General features: G+C 40.5%; 1 protein-coding gene across 1 annotated transcript in view; it reads left to right on the top strand.

Moving 5' to 3' along the window:
- The window catches only part of IQCH (IQ motif containing H), a 379,945-nt gene that overhangs the window by 185,627 nt on the left and 167,594 nt on the right, over positions 1-26,724 (top strand). Inside the window, exons 8-9 of the mRNA XM_042783268.1 lie at positions 1,002-1,061; positions 2,452-2,490. Of these exons, the coding sequence (XP_042639202.1) occupies positions 1,002-1,061; positions 2,452-2,490 (99 nt within the window). The remainder of the gene's footprint in view (positions 1-1,001; positions 1,062-2,451; positions 2,491-26,724) is intronic.

The following is a 26,724-nucleotide window of genomic DNA, read 5'->3' as shown; positions in this document are numbered from 1 at the left end:
GGAGACAGCTCAGGGGGCAGGAGTGCATGGAGGGATGGACACAAGGAAGGGGTGACTGTCAGGAGGAAGTGGGAGGGGAGCTGTTGCATTGTGGTGAATTGTGGTCAATGTCATGACACAAAGTGTATGTGAACTGCTGTATGGAAAGTGAATTTGCTCTGTAAACTTTCACCCAAATCACAATTAAAAAAAAAAAAAAAGTCTTATACTGAAACACTTTATGAGGCAAATATTAATCTGTAATCTGCCTTCTTTTAAAATTTACCTTTTCATTAGGCAGTTTGCATAAGGCAGGATGCCCTTATCTTCTCATGGAACTTTTCCCCTCTGTGCCTGTTTCCCAGTAATGCTTTCCTTTAGAAGTTGATGATCACAGATGTTTCACTGAATTGATTCAGAAAAGACTGATAGAGAGTGGCTAGTGGTTGACAGAACCATTTGACTTTTAAGATGCAAGCCCATTAGCATCACCCCATGACTCACTCTTTCTGGAAGAGTTAACATTGCACCACCTCCATCCACAGCTCTTCCCAGTATGCCCCAGAAACAATCAACCACGATGACTACAACAGAAGTGAAGATGAGCCCTCCCAAGAAACAAAAACAAAAACAAAAGGTATTTATATTTCTAACTAAAAAAAGGAAATTTATTCTTATTTATAGTACTGTCAGCAAGTTTTTTGCTAATATACACATACTGTAGATTTATACTTTTCATACAGAAATAAGTGCTATTTCAGCTACTGCTGGGATGTATTTGATTTTTAAAGGAGGAATTGTACAAAAGTAAACTCTACCATGACACTGTCAGTAGGGTCTAAAAAAATTCAGTCATCTTGTGTTATTGTGAAATTAACTATATGGCTGGATCAACCTATACCACTAACTAGTTAGTCAAGAGTCCAGGGGTCCAGGATACAATAACTATGGCTTCATATCAAAATTTGCATTGTATAGGATTTGATAGTGTGAGGCTTTACTCTATTTCATTTGTCTTTAAGCATAAGATGAAAGGGCAAATCTCCAATGTTGACCAGATTGTCTTAATGAGAAAGGGGAAGGTATTCTGTATTAAACATTAGGACCTAACAGCACAATGTAGTTCATCCTTATGGAGATTCCCCCTGCTTAAAGATGCTAGACTTTTGCGCTTGATCTTGCTTTCTTATGTTTATGGGCCACAGAGAGACTTGTGATAATTGAAACTTTTCAATATAGAAAGAAGACAGCTGGTAGTGTTGTTTTTCTGGGCTTCCCTATGTGGTCATACTGTTTACAGCTGCTCCCATTTGAAGAAAAAAAAAAAGAAAGAAAAATTAAAGAGTAGCACAAAAGAAGTTAATCCTGATGTGTCTACAAAATAGACTTGTTACCTGTTCTTCCCCTGCTTTGATCTTTTAATGCCAAATCTTCCTCAAGATGTTTGCACTGTATTTTCAGCACTGGTGGGCCATTTCCGTTAAGAGATTTCCAGGCTGTTTATGTACCAGCATGTCATGTGACACTCCAGTTGCCATGGCAAATATTTGTGTTTCATGAAAAATGTGGGTAAAAAAAAAAAAATCAATGTAAATGGCCTAATCCCAAGACAGACAGCCCTTCAGGCTAGTGTTTGGCCTGCACCATTATTGTTTCAAATTCAGCTGTTTAACAGGCTGTGAGAAGGCCATGGGCTAATGTGCATAATGGGAACAGGCGGAAGCACCTGTTTTGATTCTCACCGTGATCAAGTTCTCAGTCCTGCAGTTTTATAGATCACAAATCTACAGGTAATATAAATATTATGACTAAGTTTTAGCCAGTAAGCAATTGACTTAAAATTTTTTTTTTTTTTTTTTAATAATGACCTATTTTCCAAGTACTAATTAGCCCTGGCTTTAATTTCCTCTCTCTTGAGTTCACAAAGCTTTCCCCTACTGCTAGGAGCAGTAATATTTAAAGACTATTTCCTGTGGTCCCATACTGATACATTTCTGAATTGATTCTTCAATAGTAAATGTAATTATTCATGTGCTTGGTGAAAAGTGTACTAGGCATGGAAGTTAAAAAGCCAAGAGAAAGACTGCTATGTGCCTAACCATGTGATAGAACCAGTACAGACCGTGGATCAGTCTCTCTCAGGCAATGTGGTATCCCATGGAGAAGTCCTTTCTTGAAACTACTTCTCTGAGTATCCCCTAAAAGTAGGACTTGGCATAAGATTGCATTCATTTCTGTAAATATTTTGTCAAACTCTTCTGAGCAAACAGGACTCTTGTAAAGGAGAGCATCATTTTCAGGGTGTGGGAAAGGTCTTTCTAATTATTAGTTCCTGCCTGCATAGGAAGAGGGAACAGGCTGGCCCAGCAGGGGGTTGAGCAGTGGGGGTGGGGGTGCCTTTGCCTTCTATTTGTTTTGTAAAATTACCCATGAGAGTCATTTTGATTTAAACTGTCTCTTTCTTCTTTGCAGGGAAAAGGCAAAAGGTCAAGAGGACATCATGACAAGAAGGTTTGTAATTTGTGTGAATAGTTGAAATTTGGAGTTTGTCACCTGATGTCCCTTCATTTTGCTGGAGGGCGGAAGTATGGGAGGCAAGTTGACAGCTGGAGACTGCAACATAAGTTTTTTTACTCTTCCTTTATAAACGAAATTAGATCATGTTTGTAGGGAAAAAAAAAAAAAAACGATTCATTTAAAGTGAAAAAACTTCCCCTCTTAGTACCATTGCGACTGAATTACTTCTCAGCCTTCAGTCCAAAAAAAGTGATTTAACACCCCTCAAAATTTGGCTGAATCACATTAGTCTTCAACCTCAAACTAAATTTTCATCTTTTGAAAGTATGGTTACAAAGAAACAAAATGTGAATAATAAATTCACTTGTTTCCAGCATTACACTTGCATGTGTGTGTGTGTATGAACACATGTACACACACACACACTGCATGTGTGATGTAGTATGTACAGCTATAGGATTTTGAGTTAAGCCTACTATTACAAATAAGGTAGCAAAAAAATGAGAAAAATTACATGCTCCCACAATATGGTAAATGCACACCAGCAAGGGACATTCCATGGGGTTATTTATGCTTTACAAAAACCCTGAACAGAAAGCAGAAATGCAATGGATTCTCCTCTTACTAGTAGTATAACTTTGAACAGTCATTCAAATTTTCTGTGCTGCAGTTTCCTCCTCAGACAATTAGGGATAATGCCTCCTTCTCAGACTTGTTACAAGGATTACATTGGTTAACATGTGTGAAAGTGCTTTGAGAACTTTGAAGCATTTATTATCACAATTCATTGGTCCATTTTTAAGAGTATCTTCTAGTCCTCTTTCTCAGTGATTTTATCAGTAAAAATTTCAGAGGAAGCTTAGTCATCCTTTTCAAGGAAAAAGAATTCACCTTTTAGGTCCCTTATACTCCTACAGAGCTGTTGCTGCTAGGGCTGTGTTTACACCAATTGACTGGATACTGCCCTTCTGAACTAGACAAATTGCACCTAATCAACTATTCAGTGCAATTAGATCCTTTCTCTGGCTTCCCTTGACTTAGTTTCTGTGAAGGAATTGTGAGCTTGCCCCTGCACTTATTTTTATAGATTATTTTTAAAGATGTGTTTTTAGAATGCTAAGGCATTACCTAAATGAAATACTTACAACAGCTAATGTTGATGAAGCATGTCCTATTTGCAAGGCACTCCCGACCCCCAGAACCTCTGTACTATCATTGCCCCCAGGGCCACATACTGGTAAAGAGATACAGGTAATGCACAGTTTGTGCCCTGTCCTGATCCTGGTCATGAACTCTTCCACACAGCCTAGTTTTCTAAATACTACTACTATTACTATTACTATTACTATTACTATTACTATTACTATTACTATTACTGCTATTAGATAATGTGTACTGAGTGCTTACTCTGTGCCAGGCTCTATTCTAATGCTTTAAGTGATTATCTCACTTCATTTTCACAACATCTCCACATGATAACCAAAAGAACCAAACTCATTGCTATGGAGTGGGTTCTGACTCATAGCAACCCCCACTGGGTTTCTGAGGTGGTAAATCTTTATAGAAGTAGATCACCCCATCTTCCTTCTGTGGCTAGGGGACTATTATTTTCACCATTTTCCTGGGAGGAACTGGATACAGAGAGATCAAGGTCATCCAACTAGTAAATGACAGAGCCAGAATACAGAATTGTACTATGTGGCTACTAGAGCCCCAAAACATTAGATGTTTTAAAAAATCTCAATTGTTTTTGATGGGAACTTTCTAAATCATATTACATCTGTATGTGCGTGTGTGTGTCTGTATCTCCTCTAAAACATATTACATCTCTTGCAATTGGACGTTTTCTCTAGCTGTTATCAGATATGCAATGATCCAGTTTCTGCATCATTTTTTTGTTTGTTTGTTTCCTTCATTATCAGGATACCGATACTGCTGTCGTGTCTGCTTTTCTTTTGTTGTCTGTGACTTTAACAGCCTTTTCTACCTTTTAGATCAGTTAATCCAAAAAAAAAAAAAACAAAAAATTTGACAAAATGAATGCTAACTTTCAGTCAGTCGGGCTCTGCATAAAGATCCAAAGAATAAAATAATAAATCATAATAGAATTGTAATAGCTATTCCAAAAGCTGAGGCCTTTATTTTTAGGGATCTAATCTAATAATTCTCCATGTACAGTTCAGGGCCGGCCAGGGAAGCGAGCTGGGCACAGAAGGCAGGTGTTGGAGTGGCTGGGGGAGGAAGTGAGTGGAGCAGTTTGGAACAACTAAGGTAGAAAAACTTGTCTGTCAGTTTGTTGTACTGTGGTGGCTTGTGTGTTGCTACAAAGCTGGAGGCTGTGCCACTGGTGTTTCAAATATCAGCAGGGTTACCCATGGTGGCCAGGTTTCAGCAGAGCTTCCAGACTAAGACAGACTCAGAATAAGGAAGGAGCCATCCTATTCTTAAAGAATTGGCCAGTGAAAACCTTATGAATAGCAGTGAAACACTGTCTGATATATTATTGGAAAACTTTATGAATGGTGCTGAAATACTGTCCAATATAGTGCCAGAGGATGAGCACCTCAGGTCAGAGAGTACTCAGATTACAACTGGGGAAGAGCTGCCTCCTCAGAGTAGAGCCGACCTTAATGATGTGGATAGAGTAGAGCTTTCGGGGCCTCCATTTGTTGATGTGGCACATCTCAAGATAAGAAGAAATAGCTACAATGGCCATTAATAATTGGAATATGGAATGTACAAAGTATGAATCTAGGAAAATTGGAAGTTGTCAAAAATGAAATGGAATGTATAAAGATTGATATCCTAGGCATTAGTGAGCTGAAGTGGACTGGTTTTGACCATTTTGAATCAGACAATCATATGATCTACTATGCTGGGAATGACAAATTGAAGAGGAATGGTGGGGCACTCATCATCACAAAAAAATGTATCAAGATATATCCTGAAGTACAATGCTGTCAGTGATAGCATAATATCCATAAGGAAGACCAGTTAATACAACTATCATTCAAATTTACACGCCAACAACCAAAGCCAAAGATGAGGAAACTGAAGATTTTTACCAACTTCTGCAGTCTGAAATTGACCAAACATGCATTCAAGATGTGTTAATTGTCACTGGTGATTGGAATGCAAAAGTTGGAAACAAAGAAGAATCATCAGTAGTTGGAAAATTTGGCCTTAGTGATAGAAATAACACTGGAGATTGCATGATAGAATTTTGCAAGACCAACAACTTATTCATTGTATTTTCAACAATACAAATGGTGGCTATACACATGGACTTCACCAGACAGAGTACACCAGACAGAGGAATCAAATTGACTACATCTGTGGCAAGAGGTGATTGGGAAGCTCAGTATCTTCAGCCAAAACAAGGCCAGGAGCTGATTGTGGAACAGACCAGCAACTGCTCATGTGCAAGTTCAACTTGAAGCTGAAGACAATTAAACAAGTCCATGAGAGCCAAAATATGGCCTTGATTATATCCCTCTTGAATTTAGAGACCATATAAAGAATAGATTTCATGCACTGAACACCAGTGACTGAAAACCAGAGGAAATGTAGGATGATATCTCAAACACCATCCATGAAGAAAGCAAAACGTCATTAAAAAGACAGGAAAGGAAGAAAAGACCAAAATGGATGTCAGAAGAGACTCTGAAATTTACCCTTGAGAAGAGTGTAGCTAAAGCAAATGGAAGAAATGACAAGATAAAAGAGCTGAACAGAAGATTTCAAAGAGCATCTTGAGCAGACAAAGCCAATTACTAAAATGAAATGTGCAATGATCTGGAGTTAGAAAACCAAAAAGAAGAACATCCTCAGCATTTCTCAAGCTGCAAGAACTGAGGAAAAAATTTAAGCCTTGAGTTGCAATATTGAAAGATTCTATGAGCAAGTTACTGAATGATGCAGGAAACATCAAAAGAAGATGGAAGGAATACAGAGTCACTGTACCAAAAAAAATTGGTCGATGTTCATCCATTTCATGAGGTGGCATATAATCAAGAACCAATGGTACTGAAGGAAGAAGTTGAAGCTGCACTGAAGGAATTGGCAAAGAACAATGCTCTAGGAATTGATGGAACACTCATTGAGATGTTTCAACAAATGGATGCCCTGCTGAAGGCACTCACTCGGCTATGACAAGACTTGGAAGACAGATACCTGGCCAACTGACTGGAAGAGATCCATATTTGTACCCATTCCAAAGAGAGGTGATCCCACAGAATGTGGAAATTATTGAACAATGTCATTAATATCACATGCAAGTAAAATCTTACTGAAGATAATTCAAAAACAGTTGCAGCAGTATATTGACAGAGAGCTTCCAGAAATGCAAGCTGGATTCTGAAGAGGATATGGAACAAGGGATATCATTGCTGATGTCAGATGGATCTAGGCTGAAAGCAAAGAATACCAGAAAGATGTTTACTTATGTTTTATTGATTATGCAAAAGCATTCAATTGTGTGGATCATAACAAATTATGGATAATATTGAAAAGAATGGGAATTCCAGAACACTTGAATGTACTCATGAGGAACCTGTAGATAGATTAGGAGGCTGTCATTCAAACAGAACAAGGGAATACTGCATGGTTCAAAATCAGGAAGAAAGTGCATCAGGGTTGTATCCTTCCACCATACTTACTCAATCTGTATGCTAAGCCAATAATCCAAGAAACTGGAGTATGTAAAGAAGAACATGGCATCAGGATTGGCGGAAGACTCATTAACAACCTGCACTATGCAGATGACACAACTTTCCTTGCTGAAAGTGAGGATGACTTGAAGCATTTACTGATGAAGATTGAAGATTACAGTCTTCAGTAGGGATTACACCTCAGCATAAAGAAAACAAAAATCCTTACAAGTGGACCAAAAAGCAGCATCACGATAAATGGAGTAAAGATTGAAGTTGTCAGAGACTTCATATTTTTTGGTTCCATAATCAACACCAATGGAAGCAGTAGTCAAGATATCAGAACATGTATTATTGCATTGGGCAAATCTGCTGCAAAGGATCTCTTTCAAGTGCTAAAGAGCAAAGATGTCTCCTTGAAGACTAAGGTGTGCCTAACCCAAGCCATAGTCTTTTCAATGACCTCATATGCATGTGAGAGCTGGACAGTGAATGAGGAAGACAGAAGAAGAGTTGATGCTTTCAAGAATACTGAGAGAACTGCAGACTGCTAAAAGAACAAACAAATCTGTCCTGGAAGAAGTGCAGCCAGAATGCTCCTTGGAAGCGAGAATGGCCAGATTTCATCTCACCGACTTTGCTCTGGTGGCATAGTGCCTAAAGCATTTGACTGCTAACCAGAAAGCTGGCAGTTCAAACCCACCAGCCACTCCTCTGAAGGAAAGTTGGGCAATCTACTTCCGTAGTGATACAGCCTCAGAAACCCGAGGAGGGGTTGCTATGAGTCAGATCTGACTCAACGGCCATGGGTTTGGGTTTTGGTTTTACGTTGGTCATGTCAGAAGGGACTATTCTCTGGAGGAGGATATCATGCTTGGTAAATGGATCAAAGACCTAAAGATTAAACCTAAAACTATAAATTTCCTGAAAGATAACAAAGCTAGAGGTCCTCATTTATGGCATAAATACACTAAAAATGCACAAGTGAAAATGCATAAACAACAAAGGATAAACTAGATAACTGGGATCTCCTAAAACTTATGCTCATCAAAAGACTTTACCAAAAGAGTGAAAAGAGAACCTACAGACTGGGAAACAATTTTGGCAATGACATAACTGAGAAGGGTCTAATATATTCTAAAATATATTGTTGTTAGATGCCTTTAAGTCAGTTCCAACTCATAGGAATCCTGTGTAAAACAGAATGAAACACTGCGTGGTCCTGTGCCATCCATCCTCACAATCATTACTATGGTTGATTGTTGCATCCACTGTGTCAATCCATCTCACTAATGGTCTTCCCCTTTCTCACCAACCCTCTACTTTACCAAGCATGATATCCTTCTCCAGGGACCGGTCCCTTCTGACAACATGACCAAAATATGAGAGACAAAGTCTGGCTATTCCTGCTTCTAAGGAGCATTCCAGATGTACTTCCTCCAAGACAGATTTGTTCATTCTTCTAGAAGTCTATAGTGCGTTCAGTTCTTTGCCAGCACCACAACTCAAATGCATTAATTCTTCTATGGTCTTCTTGATTATTTTCCAGCTCTCAAAATATATAGAAAGCTCTCTAAAATATATAGAAAACTCTAGTACTTCAACAGTAAGACAAACAGTCCAATAAAAAAAATTGGCAAAAGACATGAATACACACTTCATCTAAGAGAACATTTAGATGGCTAATACATTAAGAGAACCTTGTGATCATTAGCCATTAGAGAGATGCAAATCAAAATTACAATGAGATATAATCTCACCCCTGCAAAAATGGCGCTGACCAAAGAAATAGAAAACAACAAACACTGGTGAGGTTTCGGGAATATTGGAACTACTATACACTGCTGGTGGGACTGCAAAATGGTCCAACCATTATGGAAAACTGTATGGCACTTCCTCAAAAAGCTAGAAATATAAATACCAAATGTTCCAGCAATCACACTCCTAGGTATATATCCTCAAGAAATAAGAGCACAAATAGACATATGCACACCCATATTCATATTAGCATTACCCCCACTCCTCACTTGATAACTCTGTGACCCCAGCCACCTGCTGTTGCTCTGCAGGCTGGGGAGGACCTTGTGGAAATAAGCAATGAGCCACTGGTCTTGGAGGGTTTAGAATCCAAGGTGAAGAGCCTAGAGACTAACGGCTGCTCTGAAGAGGAGTTCTGCAGCCCAGGCTGTGGAGGAGGAGGGGGCAGCCAGCTCTGCTGCAGCCCTGGGGCCCTTGATTACCTCCAGTACCATTCCCACTTCAGGACTTAATCCCTGTAGTAGAGGGGAGGCATAGCAGCAACTTCCCTTGTCCCAGCCTCTTCCTGCGCCCCTCCAGCCTCATGTACCCTTCTCAGAAGAGCTCCCTCATAATCTGTCTCAGTCGCCTCTTGCTACAGTGGTTCCAGTGGTGGAGATGGATCTGGCAAGAGACCTTTGGGAGAGCTGGCTGCTTCAGCTTTGAGCCTGACAGACATGGTTGGTTCTGCAGGCTGGGAGCTGGATACAGGGAAGAAAACCAAATTAATGAACAAAATAGTGTGATAGTAGATTTTTTTTTATGCAATCAGATTTTATGTCAGAAATGTGAAATGTTGGATAATGATAGTAAGTAAGGAGTAGATGATGTATTCATAATAGCAAAAAGGTAGAAACAACTTAATTGTCGACCAGTGGATGAATGGATAAACAAAATGTTGTACATGCATACAATGTAATACCACACATGATAAATAATAATGATGAGTCTGTGGAATGTCTTATAACATGGGTGAATCTGGAGAACATTTTGCTGAGTGAAATAAGTCAGTCACAAAAGGACAAATATTGTATGAGACCACTTTTATAAAAAGTTTTAAGAGTAGGTTTCCACACAGAAAACAACATTATTTGATAATTACCAGGGATAGGAGAGAAAGGGAATGAAAATCACTTTCTAGATAGTAGACACGTGTTAATTCTGGTGAAGGAAAGGTTAACACAAAATATGAGTTAAGGGTCGGGACAATGTGACCAAGATAAATGAAGACACCAAGAGGTACACAAGAATAAAGGACAAATATGGTAAATACTATAATATATACAATTCTGCAACAATAGTGATAATGCCCCAAATTGTGAGTGGTTACATAGGTAAAATATGTGTGATGGCTAAGGTTCTGTGTCATCCTGGCTGGGCCATGATTCTTAGTGGTTTGACAGTTATGGTATAGTCATCCCTCATTTAGGGATTAGATATAATATAATAACCTCCATGATGGGATCTGATATGATGTAATTACTTCCATGATGAGATCTCCTATGAGCAGCTAAGCATTTGAAAAGGAGTTTCCTTGGGGGTGTGGCCTACATCCAGAATATATGGACATTCTGGCAAAGTCCCCTGGCTTTTGATTACATTGGATCCTTTATCTAACTCATCTTCATCTGACCTCTGGTTCTTGGGACTTGAGCTAGTGACCTGCCATTGCACCTGCCAATCTTGGATTCACCAGCTGTGGTAGTTAAAATTGTATGTCAACTTGGTTGGGCCTGGTTGAGTGGCTGGGCAACTGGTGGTAGTTATTCCCCCGTGAGACTGGCAATCAACTCCATGTGGGATCTACCACAAGCAGCTGAGTAGTTGCTTTAGGGATGTGGTCTGCTTCCTGAATATAAGAAGCAGCTTTCGGAATGGTCTCTAGCTGATGGCATGCTTGAATCCTGCAAGTAGCCGAGTTGTTGTTCAGCAGCCTGTCATGTTCTGCCGATCCTGGGACTATCAATGGACTTGAATTAGTGGCTTGGGATGCGGTTTGGTAACATGGGGACTGCGCTATTTTATTTGTCAACCTTGAGTTTGTCAGCCTCAGCAGCCACTAACTGCCTGAGTGAAGAGATGCCTCTGGCTTTAGTGGACCAGGAACAAAAGGCAGAGCTGAAGCCCAAGGTCAAGGGGCTTTCACACAGCCTCCAGAGCTTGGCACTTTGAATTTGGAATTAAAGTCTCTGTTCTAGTTACCTAGTGCTGCTCTGATGAGAAATATACCACAAATGGGAATGGCCTTAACAAACAGGAGTTTATTCTTACTATTTGGAGGCTTTAAGTCTAAGTTCCAAGTGCTAGTCTCTAGGGGCTGGGTGAAAGCCTCTCAACCTTGGGGTCCAGCTCTGCCTCCTGCTCCCGGCCCACTGGAGGTGTTTCTTCACTCAGACAGCTGCTGGCCATTGAGGCTGAGAAGCCTCAAGGTTGACAAGTAAAAAGGCATAGTCCTGGTGTTAGCAAACAACACGGCAGGCCGTTAACTTAAGTCCATTGTAAGTCCCAAAGTCAGCAGAGCATAGCAGGCTGCTGAGCAATGACATGGCTATATGCAGGGTCCAGGCGTGCCATAGGCTAGAGACCATTCTCAAAGCTTCTCTTTATATACAGGAAGCAGACCACATACCCAAAGGCAGCTACTCAGCTGCTTGTGGTAGATCCCACCATGGAGTTGATTACCAGTCTCATCATGGGGAATACTGCATCCAGCTGCCCAGCCACTCAACCAGGCCCAGCCAAGTTGACATACAAATGTAACCATCACAGCCTCCAAATTGTAAGAATAAACTCCCGTTTGTTAAAGCCACCCCCTTTGTGGTATATTCTTGTCAGAGCGTCACTAGGTAACCAGAACAGCAGCCTTCGCAGCCCATGAGCCAGCAGTCTGTCATGTGACCTGCTGATCTCAGGTTCATCAGTTTCTGTAGCTATGTGAGCCAGGAGAAGCCTCCAATCTGATGTCTGGCCCATGGATTTGGGATTTGCCCATCTATACAACCACATGAGCCATTTCCTTGAGATAAACTCTATGTATCTACACATATATAAGCTTCACTGGTTTTATTTCTCTAGAAAACCCAGCCTAACTCATTATGTATGTATATAGATGTGGGATGGTATATGGGAGTACATGCATGTGCATATATAAGTATAGTTGTGGGCATTCGTATATACATATATGTCTGTGCTGCATATATATCCATATACATAATGGAGCACATAGAGGGCATATTTATGGAGATTTTGTAGGCATATCCAAACACCTTGTAGGACTGAAATACTGGGCTTGAAAGTTAAGGATCATAGTCGGGAACATCTGCATCAGTTGGCATAACAGTTCATAAAGTTAGTGTACTACATCCTAGTTTGGTGAGTAGTATCTGGTATCTTAAGAACTTGTGAGCAGTCATATAAGATACAACTATTGGTCTCTTCCTGTCTGGAGCAAAGGATAGTGAAAAAAATCAAAGACTTAAGGAACCAATTAGTCCATAGGACTGATGGCCCACATGAGCCACAACCTTCTCTAGCTTGAGACTAGAAGAACTAGATGGTGCCCAGCTACCACTCCTGAGTGCTCTGACCAGGCCTCGCTGGTTGCCTTTGTATTCTCAGCACCGTTCAGTCTCTTTTCTTGGCTTGGCTAAAGGATTAAAGAGAACATAGGTCTTACTTTGACAGGAAAGAGCTCTGTAACATGGAGGTACCTAAGGTTTGAAAGGTAGTCCAAGCTGTTTTTTCTCATTTTGACTCACTTCCTCTCATGAAACCTTATTTAATTTACTATCTTAAAGGACGAAGACAAAAAAAAAAAAAAAAGTCCCAAAACAGAAGGAAAAAATGTAGAATCTTTTCAAACCATTTTCCATTTTCTCTAATTCGTTAGAAGTTGACATCCTCATCTATGCAATTTTTGGCATGAAACTTTGTAAGTGAATTAAAATTATATGATTTCGTTTGCAAAACAGTTTTTTCTTGCAAGAAGTAATTGACAACAAAATGTATATATAAGGATTGTTTTCACTACCCTTCACAGCATCATCTAGCTGAACAATTTTATTGAATGAGATTAACAATTTTACTTATATATACACTAGAATAAAAGGTTAGATTTTCAGTAAGTCACTAGATAATCTTTATTTTTTTTACTTTATTTCTTCCATATATAATATTATGACATGATTATTCACAGAAAATTTTCAATGTTCAGAAAAAAGACCTGAGTAATACCACAATCCAGAAGCAAGCATTATTTAAATATTGGCATATTTCTTTTGTCCACATCATACTGTGTATAAAACTATGATCTTACTTTTTTCATCTAACAATTTATCATAAACTCTTACACATATGATTTAAATCTCTTTAAACATTTTTAGTGATTCGTAATTTTGTCTTAAAAGTATACTGTAATTTACTCAACCATCATCCTACTGCTGGACATTAAATTATTTCCAGTTTTTCCTCTGTTCTAAATAAAACTTCCTTGAACGTGTTTCATCTTTGTACATAAGTTTTTATATTTAGGCAATATATTAGCAGTAGAACTTCATCAGTAGTGGATATGGACATTTTTGTACCCAAGTAACCAAACTTTCTATTCTTTCTCTAAAACTCAAGCTATGAGTTTGCTAATAACTTGTATGATCGTAGGACAGCTGCGTGTTATAAACCCAACCATGCGTCTATGAGCTTAAAATTTTCTATTTACATACTCATTCATTAAATCAATCTTTATCGACCTTTTATCATGTACCAGGTAGTGTACTAGACATGAGGATACAGCAGTGGAGAAAACAAACCTCTTGTGACTAGTGAGAGAAGCAGAAGATATACTTAATATCAAATATTTAATTATAATGTCAGGTAGTGATAAGTGCCATGAAGAAAAATGAAGCAGAATACAAATATAAGTATAGAGTGATGAGGTGGAGTGTTACAAGAACTCTACAAATATTCTTCAGTGACTAGTGGACTTACTATAAACATATTTTTCCTAAGGAAAGTGGGAATGCCAAGTTTTACTTCAGTGATAATTCAGGTCCTTTTCAAGGCTTGCTGTTTTTCCTTTACCTATGCCTAAGGCATATGACTGCTAACCAGAAGGCTGGCAGTTCAAACCCATAAGACACTCCTCGCAAGGAAGGTTGGGCAATTGGTGAGTAGTATCTGGTATCTTAAGAACTCAAGGAGGGGTCACTATGAGTCGGGTCCGACTCAACAGCACATAACAACAACAACATAGTGAAAATGATGGTGTATCTTTTCTCAAAAATCTGGGAATACAGGCTGCTTTTGGTTCCCATCCTGTCAGGCTTCCTGTACATTTCCCCAGAAGGATCAACCCATCAATCATAATGGTCCCAAATAGTCTTTAACTCTATCACATTCTCTCAAAGAATATTAGTAGGATTGCAGGAGATATGAAATCAATGTAGCAATAAAATGAAATGTGCCTCTACAAAGGAAATTTCACATTATACAGATATTCTACTCCATCTATTTAAAACATCTCCTGATTCATTCTGTTTGATCTTCAACTAGAATTTGATCCATTGAATGTTTTTGTTCTATAAGAATACATCTAGAGGTAGGGACTTTTTTTCCCCTTAGGAAGTGTTTCAGAGTTCAAGAAGACTCATTTGCATAAAGATACCTTTCAAAACAATATCAGAAATTATCCCTAGAACATTGCTGCTGATCTGAGTGGCTTTTACACTCAATTCTCTTCCATGTCTACATTCAGTCAGTTTTGGATGTTCACCTTTTATCTTCTTCATAAAGGTTCAGGGCTCTAACTCTCGCTTTTAATGGACACTTAAGGTTTTGCAATTTCTAGGCTCTATGAACTGAGGTTGCTCTGGTAGCACAGTGCCTAAGGCACTAGACTGCTAACCAGAAGGCTGACGGTTCAAACCCACCAGCCACTCCTCAGAAGGAAGATGGGGCAATCTACATCCATGGTAATACTGCCTCGGAAACCCAAGGAGGGGTTGCTATGAGTTGGGTCCAACTTGACGGCACATAACAACAACATAGTCCTAGAATACTGGAGCATCACTCTTTCGGGTTCTCTGCCCACAACTACACTTATACATAGATGACATGAATAGCTGTTCATCTGTCATGGTTTGAAAGTTGCTGGAAGAAGCTTTCTATCTTAAAAAAATAATAAAAGAGGAAAAAAAATCTTTTTCATGGTTAACAAAGTGATGTAATTGGAGATGTTTGCCTTTGATTTGATGAATTTACTAGCTCCAGGCGTTCAGTAAACAGTCATTGGAGGGGTGACACATTAAGTCAGAGACATAGGATCTCAAAATGAGCAGGGCCCGAGTGATCCCCTAATAGAAACTGAAACCTTGCAGGGAGAGTAACTTTCCAAGGAAAGGTAGTGACAGACAAGATCTCAGGACTTCTCACTTCCAATCCACTATTTTCCCACCAAACATATTGTCCTCATTAGCATGTTCATAGGGGTTAGTTTAACAGATTGCTTTCCAGCCTGATTATCAAATAAGAAAGAACAACAGGTTGACTCTGGTGTTGGAGGTGGTAGAAGGAAGATTGAGCTGAGAGAATTTGGGGTAGTTAGGGATATGGGCATTGGTGCTATGAGAGTAGGAACAGCAGGGGCAGGGAGTAGAAGAAAACGCACGAAGAGAGAAGACAGACCAGAAAAGGGAGATGGAATGGAAAGACAAACTTCATCCAGTACAACTTCTCCTTTCCTTTCCTTCTATGTTGACTTGGAATGTTTAGAACAGGACTTTGTCCTATAATAACAAAAATACTGTCCTGGAAGTTAAGAAGGTCCTCTCAACTAGCTGTGTGATCTTGGGCAATTCATTTTCCTTCTCTGAGACTCAGTTTTCTCATCCAGAGTAATAATCCCACCCACCAACTGGGAGTGAGGCACTGGGAAGGGCATTTCCCACTTGTTATCTCTGATCTTCACAGTAACCCTTCAGGGACCTCTCATTTATACAGATGACAAAATTTAGACTCAAGGAGGGAAGTAACTTGTCTAAGAAAACATAGCAGAGAGTGGCAGGGTTTAAACTTGAGCCCAGGTTAGTAGAACTTTGGGGCCAAGACTTGTTTCCTGGACCTGTAAGAGTCTATTCAGTAGAAGGCAAGGACAGGTGACCTTCAAAGTCCCTTGTACTCTAAAATTCCTGCACTCTGACTTTGCTGACTCTCTAAACCCCAGTTAGGTAAATTACTTTCACTGAATATTGTGTGGATTTTTTAAACAATTTTAGCCAGCTGAGGTACTGATATCTGTCCTGTACAAAACTTACCGTGGACCTTCAACAAATATTAAAGAACAGAGGCAGACAAATAGCATCCCTGAGGGCCATTCTGTTCATACTCCGAATCAAAGCTCTCACTTAAAACCATAGTGGGCAGAGGAATTTACTCTTTTTCACACAATGCAATTTCTTAGGTTAATTACTAATGGGTATTTTGGGTGTTTGAGAAGCTAAACATTGAGTCATACCTTCAAAAGTAATTTAATCTATCCTTCCAGGCAATGGAATGATTATCATTCTCTAAAAGTGATATCAGGAACCCTGGTAGTGTAGTGCCTAAGGCACTTGACTGCTAACCAGAATGCTGGTGGTTCAAACCCCCCAGCCACTCTCGGAAGGAAGGTTGGGCAATCTATTTCTGTAGTGATACTGCCTTGGAAACCCAAGGAGGGGTTGCTCGACGGCACATAACAACAACAACAAAGGTGATATCCATATTGGAATATCCTAAATATTTGACCATTAACCACCAGGTGATCTTGCTGACATCCGATTTAGGCATCCTTTGCTACAGCTTAAACCTATATCCACTTGCTATCCACGTGTATGGAAAACATGTTTTTCACGAAGACATTCAACTTAGAAGTACATTCTTTTCCTTTGTGGACGTTATTTCTAAATTTCAGAATGCAGTACTAGGCCTATTTTTGCTTCATGTCTCTGACATATGTAATCATCATCCTGCCTTCCTGTTTTTTGTTTTAGATTTAGAATTTTGCCTACATAACTGGTCCCGAAACTCCCAAAGTTACCTGCAAAAACGGCGAGGAGGTCACATGTTCTGACCTCCTCTAATCCCACAAGAGGAAGACAGGATTACCAGCAGTAACCCAAGGCCTATTCCTGCCAGGCCAGACATGCTGCCTCCCTCCAGCCCTTTCTCCAACTGTTCCTCCCAAAGCACCCACCACCTCTCTCCTGGGTTCGATAATTTGCTGCAGTGGCCACACAGAGCTCACAGATTATGGTTTATTAGGGAAGCACCACAGGCTACAATTCAAGTTCAGGAAAAATACTCAGTCTCTCTCCCAGCCCACCGTCCCTCAGCCAAGTCTCTCACAGTCTCTCCCCCAGCAGTGCTGATCCCTCGGCGTCTCACTCAGCAATGCATGTCTCTTGCGTCTCTTTCCCAGCAACGTGTGTCTCGGGAGCCCGTGTCCCTTTCAGCAGCACATCTTCCTCAACCAGCAGTCAGAGAGAGTTCTGCCTTGAGGAGGCCTCCTTTTGAGCCCAGCAGGGTGGTCAAACTAGCCAATCATAGCATCAGAACTCTAAGCACTTGAGAGGGAGTGGGCACCTCCCAGAACATTGTTTTGTGCCACTCCCAACAGAAATACTCCAGGTGGACAACTTCAGCAATCAGGAGCTCCTCAGTTGCCCATAGAAAATCCCACCTTGGAGTTTACAAAGACTTATGGGTAGAAAAGCCACACTAAGTAATTTACTACACCGCATTACCTAATTAGTGATTATACTTTGCAAATGAAGAACAGTATTTCCCAGCTAGTTGACTCGCTTAGTTAGAGCCTGGTGTTAATAATTAGGCCAAAGCTACAGGTTTGGGCTCTGTGTGAGTCGATTAGTGAGTGCAAGAAGCTCACAAAGATGTGTCTGTAGTCCCAAGAAGGATATGGTGACAATGTGGTTGTCTCCATGCAGCTCCACCCCTACCATAAGGCAACAATGTTGCTATTGATTTGGTAACATCACATTGAGTTTGCAGGGTATCTTAAAAGGGAGGGGAGGGAGAGAGAAAGTAATGAAGGGAAGGGTGGAGGGAGGAAGGAAGGGGAAAAAGAGAGAGAGGAAGAAAGAAAATGAACAAACAATGGTAGACAAGTTCATGGAGATAAATAGTAAAGGAGGAATAGCCAGAGGAACCAGAACCTAAAGCCTGGTGTGACCTTTAATCAGGGCTCTTATTCCTAGCAGGCTGGGAAGCAGCTTTGTCTTTACCTGCTCAATGGATCTCACAATGCTGATGCACTGCTTTAATTTGGGAAGCCTTTCTCTTGAGAGGAATGTCTTTTCGTGCTCTAAGTCTAAAGTGCTCCCAAGTGTGGCATTCTCTGTGACAGATGTACTACAGTTCTGCTTTAGCTGACTCCATACCCATAGTTTCCCAGTGCCTGAGTGGTCTATTTGACGTCCAAGAGTGTGTCTCCTTTGAGAGCAGGTCTTTACTGGAATATCATCCAAGGAGGTAGGGAGGTGTGCTCCCTTTGTTCTCAAACAGCAATTGTTAAATTCTATAACCCCACCACCACCCCAGGACTATTCTTTCAGAAGATCGAAAATGCATTTGCTGATGCACATAAATACCTTAGACCAGCCCCATGGAAAGGCACTGTCCAAGATAGACTTAACAGTCCTTTCCTTTCTAATCTTCTTCCTAGTTTGCTCCATTTTCATAGATAGTCCCAATCCTATATGACCCTGTAAAGATAAGGAATTTCAAAACTATTTGAACATCTCCAAGGAGAACAGATTCACAGGCAATTTTCCCATCCATAGCTTCACTTCTTGTAGGAGTCTCTGGGTCTTGTTGACAGAATCAAACATGACTGGAAGGATCAGCCAGCTCCATACATACCCATCTGTGATGAATTTGCAGGTCTGTTTCTCACTGATGATCACTGTCATTCTCTGAATTCTAACCTTCTTACCATCAGAACCCATTCTTGAAGAAAGGCAGAAACACAGCCACAGGCCATTTCTGTTGGAACATGTGCCACTTGTCTTCTACCAGAAGTCGCAGCTCCTCCTGCCAGCACTGATGTCTGCTAAAGGAGACATTACTTCTCACATTCTGCTTTTGCCTATCCAAGAAGGAATTTATTTCTATCTACCAAACAGCTTGCATTCTCTCTTGGTGCCCTGATTAGATCAGAAAGGGCTAGACTCTTGGCAAAAAGACTTTTCCTATTGTTCTGATACCTTATAACAACTCTTACTTTAAAAAGTATAGAAAAGCATACTGCTGTTTAAAGTCTGCCTCTAAAGTTAAAGGAAATTCCCCTTTGGATTTAACACTTGATTTTTGGCTTTTTTTACTGGAGGTGACAATCTAATTAATTCCAATGCCCAAAACCTAAGGAAAACAAAAAGAATTGGAAAGGTTTTAATTTTTGTATACCTTGTGTTTACTTATTTTTTTTTATTATAAATACGTCACTTGGCTTACTTTTCTCTTAGATAACTTTCTACCTTAAATTCTTTATTAATATCAGTTAATATTTATTTAGTAAAGGGAAGACAGAATGTAGAAATTATCAAACATATCATTAATACCACATGCAAGAAAAAACTTGCTGAAGATAATTAAAAAATGGTTGCAGCAATAAATTGACAAGGAACTTCTAGAAATACAAGGTGGATTCAGAAGAGGATGTGGAATGAGGAATATCATTGCCACTATCAGATGGATCTATCTCAGCTGCAAGCAAAGAATACCGGAAAGGTGTTTACTTGTGTCTTATTGCTATCCAAAAGCATTCAATTGTGTGGATCATAACAAATTATGAATAACATTAAGCAGAATGGGAATTCCAGAACACTTAATTGTGCTAATGAGGAACCTGTACGTAGATCAGAAGTCCAGTTCGAATAGAACAAGGGGAGACTGCATGGTTTAAAATCAGGGAGGGAGTGTGTCAGGATTGTATCCTTTCACCATACTTTATTCAGTCTGTATGCTGAGCAAATAATCTGAGAAGCTGGACTATATGAAGAACAGCACAGCATCAGGATTGGAGGAAGGCTCTTTAACAATCTGGCATGTGCAGATGACTCAACCTTGCTTGCTGAAAATGAAGATGACTTGAAACACTTACTGATGAAGATTAAAGACCACGGTCTGCTGTATGGATTACACCTCAACATAAAGAAAATGAAAATCCTCACAACTGGACCAATAAGCAGCATCGCAACAAATGGAGAAAAGATTGAAGTTGTCAAAGATTTCAAATTACTTGGTTTTACAATCAACAGTGATGGAAGCAGCAGTCAAGAAATCAGACAATGTATTGCCCTGGGAAAATCCACTGCAAAAGACCTCTTTAAAGTGCTGAAGAGCAAAGATGTCTCTTTGAAGACTTGTTGTTGTTGTTACGTGCCATCGAGTCGGACCTGTCCCATAACGACCCCTCCTTGAGTTTCCGAGGTGGTATCACTACGGAAGTAGATTGCCCAAGGAGCACCTAACTCAAGCCATGGTATTTTCAATCACCCCATATGCATGTGAAAGCTAGACAGTGAATAAGGAAGACCAAAGAAGAGTTAATGTGTTGCAGTTGTTGTGTTGACAAAGAATACTGAAAGTACCATAGCCTGCCATAAGAACTAACTAATCTGCCCTGGAAGAAGTGCAGCTGGAATGCTCTTTGGAAGCGAGAATGGCCAAACTTCATCTCACCTACTTTGGTCATATTGTCAGAGGGGCCATTCCCTGAAGAAGGATAAGATGCTTGGTAAAGTGGAGGGTCATAGAAAAAGAGGAAGGCCCTCAACAAGATGAATTGACTCAATGGTTGCAACAGTGGGCTCAGGTATAGCAAGGATTGTGAGGCTGGAGCAGGACTGGGCAGTGTTTCGTTCTATTGTACATAGGGTCACTATGAGTCGGAGCTGACTTGATGGCACCTAACAACAACAAACAACAAAGGGGAGACAAAGCAAGAATTAATTCATTTATAGTAATACTCAACATAGTGCTATGGCATAATCCCAGTCCAGTTGCTGTCAATTTGATTCCAACTCCTGGTGACCCCATGTGTGTCAGAGTGGAACTGTGCACCATAGAGTTTTCAATGGCAGATTTTTTGGAAGTAAATCTCCAGACCTTTCTTCTGAGGCCCCTTTGGGTGGACTCTAACATCTATCATTATGGTTAGCATGTTAACCATTTGGACCACCAGGGACTCCGTGGACAAATAGTTATTGATAAACTAACTGGGGGAGGTTTTGTTTGTTTTACGGGTTTTTGAGTTGTTTCTTCAGTTTTGTAAAAACCCTTCAAAATACAGAGAGCAATATCCTACAATTTTGTAAAGATGGGTTTATATATCTGAAAATGTTGACATATTGAAGACAGTCTGCTCTTTAATTCCCTAAGTAAGAAGTGATCATCACAGTAAGTTTCCACCAGGCTTGCAGAGGAGAAGGCTGGGCCTGAAACATTTGTTACCACCTCTACCAGCACCATCACCACTGCCCTCCAGGCCATGGTAACACAAACCACAGGGCAGAGTGTCCCTTTTAATGGTGCAACAGGTTTCAATAATTGGAGTGTATTGGGTTAGAAGTGAAGGAATTCTGGTGATACAGTGCCTAAGGCATTTGACTGCTAACCAGAAGATTGGAGGTTCAAATCCACTAGCTACTTGGTGGAAAGAAGATAGGGTAATCTACTTCTGTAAAGATTTACCGCCTCAGAAGCCCAATAGGGGTCACTATGAGTTGGAATCAACTTGATGGCAGTGAGTTTGGTTTTTTGGTTTGTTGTTTGGCTGGAAGCCGTGGGAGTCAGTCCAATTCCTGGCCCAAAGGGTGACTAGGGGCCATTTTCTCAAGGGTTTCACCAATCTCTAGCAGACAAATAAGCCTGCTGTTCTTCATGATTTTGAGTTTTGTTCCACATTTTTCTCCCACTCTCTCCAGGATCTCCTGTTTTGATCCCTTTCCGAGTGGTTGACAGTGGTAGCTGGGTACCATCTAGTTCTTCTGTTCTCAGGGTCATGTAGAGGTTCCCATGGTTCACTAGTTACTTGGCCTGATTATTTCTGTGCATCTTTGGTTTTCTTCATTCTTCTTTGCTCCAGATGAGGAGAGACCAATTGTTGCATCTTAGATGGTCGCTTGCAAGCTTTTAAGACCCCAGGTACTACTCCACAAAGTAAGATGTAGAATAATGTTTTCGTGTAGTATGTTATACCAATTGAGCTTGATGTCTCCCGTGACTATGGTTCTGAGCCCATGGGTCCAGGGACTCACTCCCTTGAGGTGTTTGGCTGTGGCTAAAAAGTTATCATAACTTTTCCCTGTTAACTTTATTATATTTATTGGCATAGCACATACAAATACATATGTAGAAATATCATCTGCCAAACATATATATGTCATGGGTATATTCCCTTTTTCCTAGACATACCTGATCATTTAGACACTTGCCTGCTAACCAGACGGCTGGCGGTTCAAACCCACCAGCCACTCCTCGGAAGGAAGGTTGGGCAATCCTACTTCCGTAGTGATACTGCCTCGGAAACCCAAGGAGGGGTCGCTATGAGTCGGGGCCGACTCGACGGCACACAACAACAACAACAACAACAACCTGATCATTTAGTCTGTCTACCTACATAGGTAGGTACCTATGTACCTACATCCTATACCTACATCCACCCATAGATTAATGTTTGTTATTACTGATACTGTAGTATTGTGCATGTAAAAGTGTTTATCTTTGTTGTTTGTATCTCTCGTGCACCTCTCTGTGTCTTCCTCTTCCTTAGTGTTTTTATGTTGGTTACGCACTTTTGGTATATTGCCTTTCACTTCACCCAAATCAATACTTGTCTCTTACCTATCTAGCAATTTTCTCTTCCCTCCCCTCCCATCCCTGGTAACCAACAAAGAAAGTTTTCTTCTTTATATAAACCTTTTCTTGACTTTTTATAATAGTTGACTAATACAGTAATTGTCCTTCTGTGATTGACTTATTTCACTCAGCATAATGTCCTCCAAGTTTATCCACATTATGAGGTGTTTTGTGGATTCTACATTATTCTTTAGTGTTGCATAGTATTCCATCGTGTGTATGTACCACGGCTTGGTTATCCATTCCTCCATTGATGGACACTTAGATTGTTTCCATCTCTTTGCTATCGTGAAGAGTGCTGTGATGAATATGGGTGCACATATATCTATTCGTATTCTGGCCCTCAGTTCTTTAGGATATATACCTAGTAATGGGATTGCTGGATCAGATGGTATTTTTATTTCCACCTTATAAAGGAATTGCCATACCATTTTCCACCACGGTTGTATCATTTGACAGTCCCACTGGCAATGTATGAGAGTCCTTAAAAAAAAAAAAAATGAAGATGACATTATATATTTCTGTTGTCATCCAAACCTCTTCTGTTTTCTTTTTAAAATTACACTAATTCTTTTTAAATACAGAAATGTATAAGAAAGAAAACAAAAACTAACTTGCCCACCATCCCATTTTCAGAGAATCCCCCTTGGCATTTGTGATGGTTGGAGTTACATGTCAAGTGGCTGGACCACGATTCTGTGTGGTTTGAGCAATTATGTTTGGGTTGTTCCCATGATGGGATCAGATGTATATGTTTTGAGCAAGCAATCTGTTGAAGTGGAGTTTCCCTAGGGGTGTGGCCTGCTTCCAGTATATTTGTGCACATCCTGGGAAAAGAGATTCTCTTCTTCTGTGGATCGGGATTCTATTGTGTTGTCTACAACTGTCCGTGAGCGAACAATCCACCATTTGGCCTGGAGATCTTGGATTTGTCATTCATTGGAGTCAGCAGCCACTATACTGCCTGCCTTTTCATTGGAGTCAACAGCCACTATACTGCCTGACAACCTTGAGCTCGTTAGCCCCTGCAGCTGCGTGAGTCGGGAAAAGCCTCCAGCTTGACATTTGATTCAAGAACTTGGGCCTTGCCAGCTTCTATAAGTGTGTGAGCCATTTTCCTAAGATAAATTTCTCTTTCTCTCTCTGTATATATAAGCTTTACTGGTTTTGCTTCTCTAGAGAATCCAGTCTAACACATTTGGTACCAGGAGTGGTTCTAGAGAGACAAAATCGTAAGGATGGGCTTCCTAAATTGGTTCTCCAATTTGATTAATCATAAAGGCACTAGTGACCCTCCTCTGTTAGTAAAGAGGGCCCTGCTAATCTATGGAATGAGGTGACAACATTGATATGCAAAATAGCACCACCAATAGATCGAGTACTTTTGGGAAGTGAGGCTCTGAGTAATCACATATTTGATACTTTTATGCAATTTTGTCAGCATGAGGAGTATAAGGAAGCTGGTTGGTTGGTCCTACTTACACTAGACAAAGTGATGAAAGAGCGAGATGAGTTCAGGGCTGCTGAGTCACAGTGTAAGTGCTGCGTACAAGACCTCAGTGTTTCCAGTTGTGCTCTGAAAGAAAGCCTTATTTCTTCTGGTAACAGAGCTGATATTGCCAAAAACCAAACCCAGAGTCTTATTGAAGGGTAGCTGAGTTACAACGCCAATTAAATTTCCGACCCAGAATGGTGTCTGAAGTTAAAGTGAGGGCATTGATTGGGGAAAAAAATGGGATCCTGAAACCTGGAATGGGGACATATGAACAGATAGTCAGTAAGATCAGGATATGGAACCTGTAAATTCTGTTGAATCCCTCCCATCTAAAGGAATTACGGGAAAACCATTATCCCCTCCACCTCAGTTTGATGAGTGGGATTAACTCAACTGTTCCTGCTGAGTCATTGCCTGAAGCAGAGGCCATGAAAGACATTGCTGAATGTTCTCAGAAACTGTCCTAACCACCCATTGTTGCTGCTAGACCTATGACTAAAGTTAAGTCCAAGCAAGCCCCAAAAGGTGAAATTCAAGTGTGACTGAGAAGGTAGTATGCTACACCCAAAAAGATCTACTTGATTTTGCTAACATGTACAGACAGAAACCTGGAGAATATGTATGAGAATGGCTACCGAGGGTGTGGGATAATGGTGCAAGGAATGTAACATTGGGTCAGTCTGTGTTTATTGATTTAGGGCCACTAAGTATGGATTCGGGTGCTCTGGTAGCATAGTGCCTAAGGCACTTCACTGCTAACCAGAAGGCTGGCAGTTCAAACCCACCAGCCACTCCTCAGAAGGAAGGTTGGGCAATCTATTTCCGTAGTGATAATGCTTCGGAAACCCAAGGAGGGGTCGCTATGAGTCGGGGCTGACTCAATGGCACATAAAAACAACAACAAGAAGTACAGATTCTTCATTCAGTGTTTCAGCTCAAGAGGTTAGGAAAAGATCTAATAGTTTATTTGGTTGGCTTACTGAAGCATGGATTATGCGGTGGCCTACCCTTAAGTCAAGTTGAGTTACCAGACCTGCCTTGGTATTATGTAGAAGAAGGTATCCAGAGGCTTAGGGAAATTGGCCTGTTAGAATGAATTTATCAGGTTAAACCCCTAGAGCCAGAAATGGAGAGTCCAGAAGACATACCTCTCACCAGTAATGTGAGGAATAAATTTATGACAGGAGCCCCAGCATCCTTGAAGACTGCTGTGATTGCTATTTATGTAAGCCGGATTTGACAGTGGAAACTGCCCTAATTGAACTAAGACACTTAACTACGATGGGCCTGATTGGACCCCATGGTAGTAGGTGCCAAGTGGCAGCAGTTAATCAACAAAGGCAAGGTGGGCTTGGTTACCATAATGGAGAGCAGAGTCGGAACAGTAATCAGAATACTCTGACTCGTGGGAATTATGGCATTGGCTTCTTAGTTGTGGTGTTCCCTAGTGAAATAGATGGCAAACTTACTAAATATTTACTTGATCTGTATAGACAGAAGAATTTTAGGTGATGCGAACAGCAGCCTAGATACATCTAATCACCAGAATACAGAGTCACGGCCTCTCAATTAATTCCCAGACTTGAGTCAGTTTACAGACCCACAACTCCTTGAATGAAGGGGAGGCCAGGCCCCTTGAGAAAGGACCCCACTACATTGCCAAAAATTTATAATGTCAATCTTTCTCCCAGCCTTCCTCAAAGGGATCTGAGGCCTTTTACGAGAGTGACTGTTCATTGGGGAAAAGGAAATAATCAGACTTTTCAGGGATTACTGGACACTGGCTCTGAACTGACACTAATTCCAGGAGACCCAAAACATCACTGTGGCCCACCAGTCAGAATGGGGACATATGGAGGTCAAGTTACTGATGAAGTCTTAGCTAAGATGTATCTCACAGTGGGTCCAGTGGGTCCCTGAACCCATTCTGTAGTGATTTCCCCAGTTCCAGAATGCATAATCGGAATAGATATACTGAGTAATTGGCAGAATTCTCACATTAGGTCCCTGACATGTGGAGTAAGGGCTATTATGGTAGGAAAAGCCAGTGGAAGCTGTTAGAACTGCCTCTACCTATAAAAATAGTAAATCAAAAGCAATACCACATCCCTGGAGGGGTGGCAGAGATTACTGCCATCATCAAGAACTTGAAGGATGCAGGGGTGGTGATTCCCACCGTATCTCCATTTAATTCACCTATTTGACCAGTAAAAAAAAAAACAGATGGATCTTGGAGAATGACACTAGATTATTGTAAACTTAATCAGATGGTGACTCCAATTGCAGCTGCTGTTCCCGATGTAGTTTCATTGCTTGAGCAAATTAGTACATCTCCTGGTACTTGGTATGCAGCTATTGATCTGGCCAATGCCTTTT

This window comes from Orycteropus afer, unplaced genomic scaffold, assembly GCF_000298275.1.
Source record: "Orycteropus afer afer isolate SDZICR_OR568_19922 unplaced genomic scaffold, OryAfe1.0 scaffold00015, whole genome shotgun sequence".
Classification (NCBI taxonomy): Eukaryota; Metazoa; Chordata; class Mammalia; order Tubulidentata; family Orycteropodidae; genus Orycteropus; species Orycteropus afer.
Note: the sequence above shows the minus strand (reverse complement) of the source record. Positions and strands in the feature narration are given on the sequence as shown.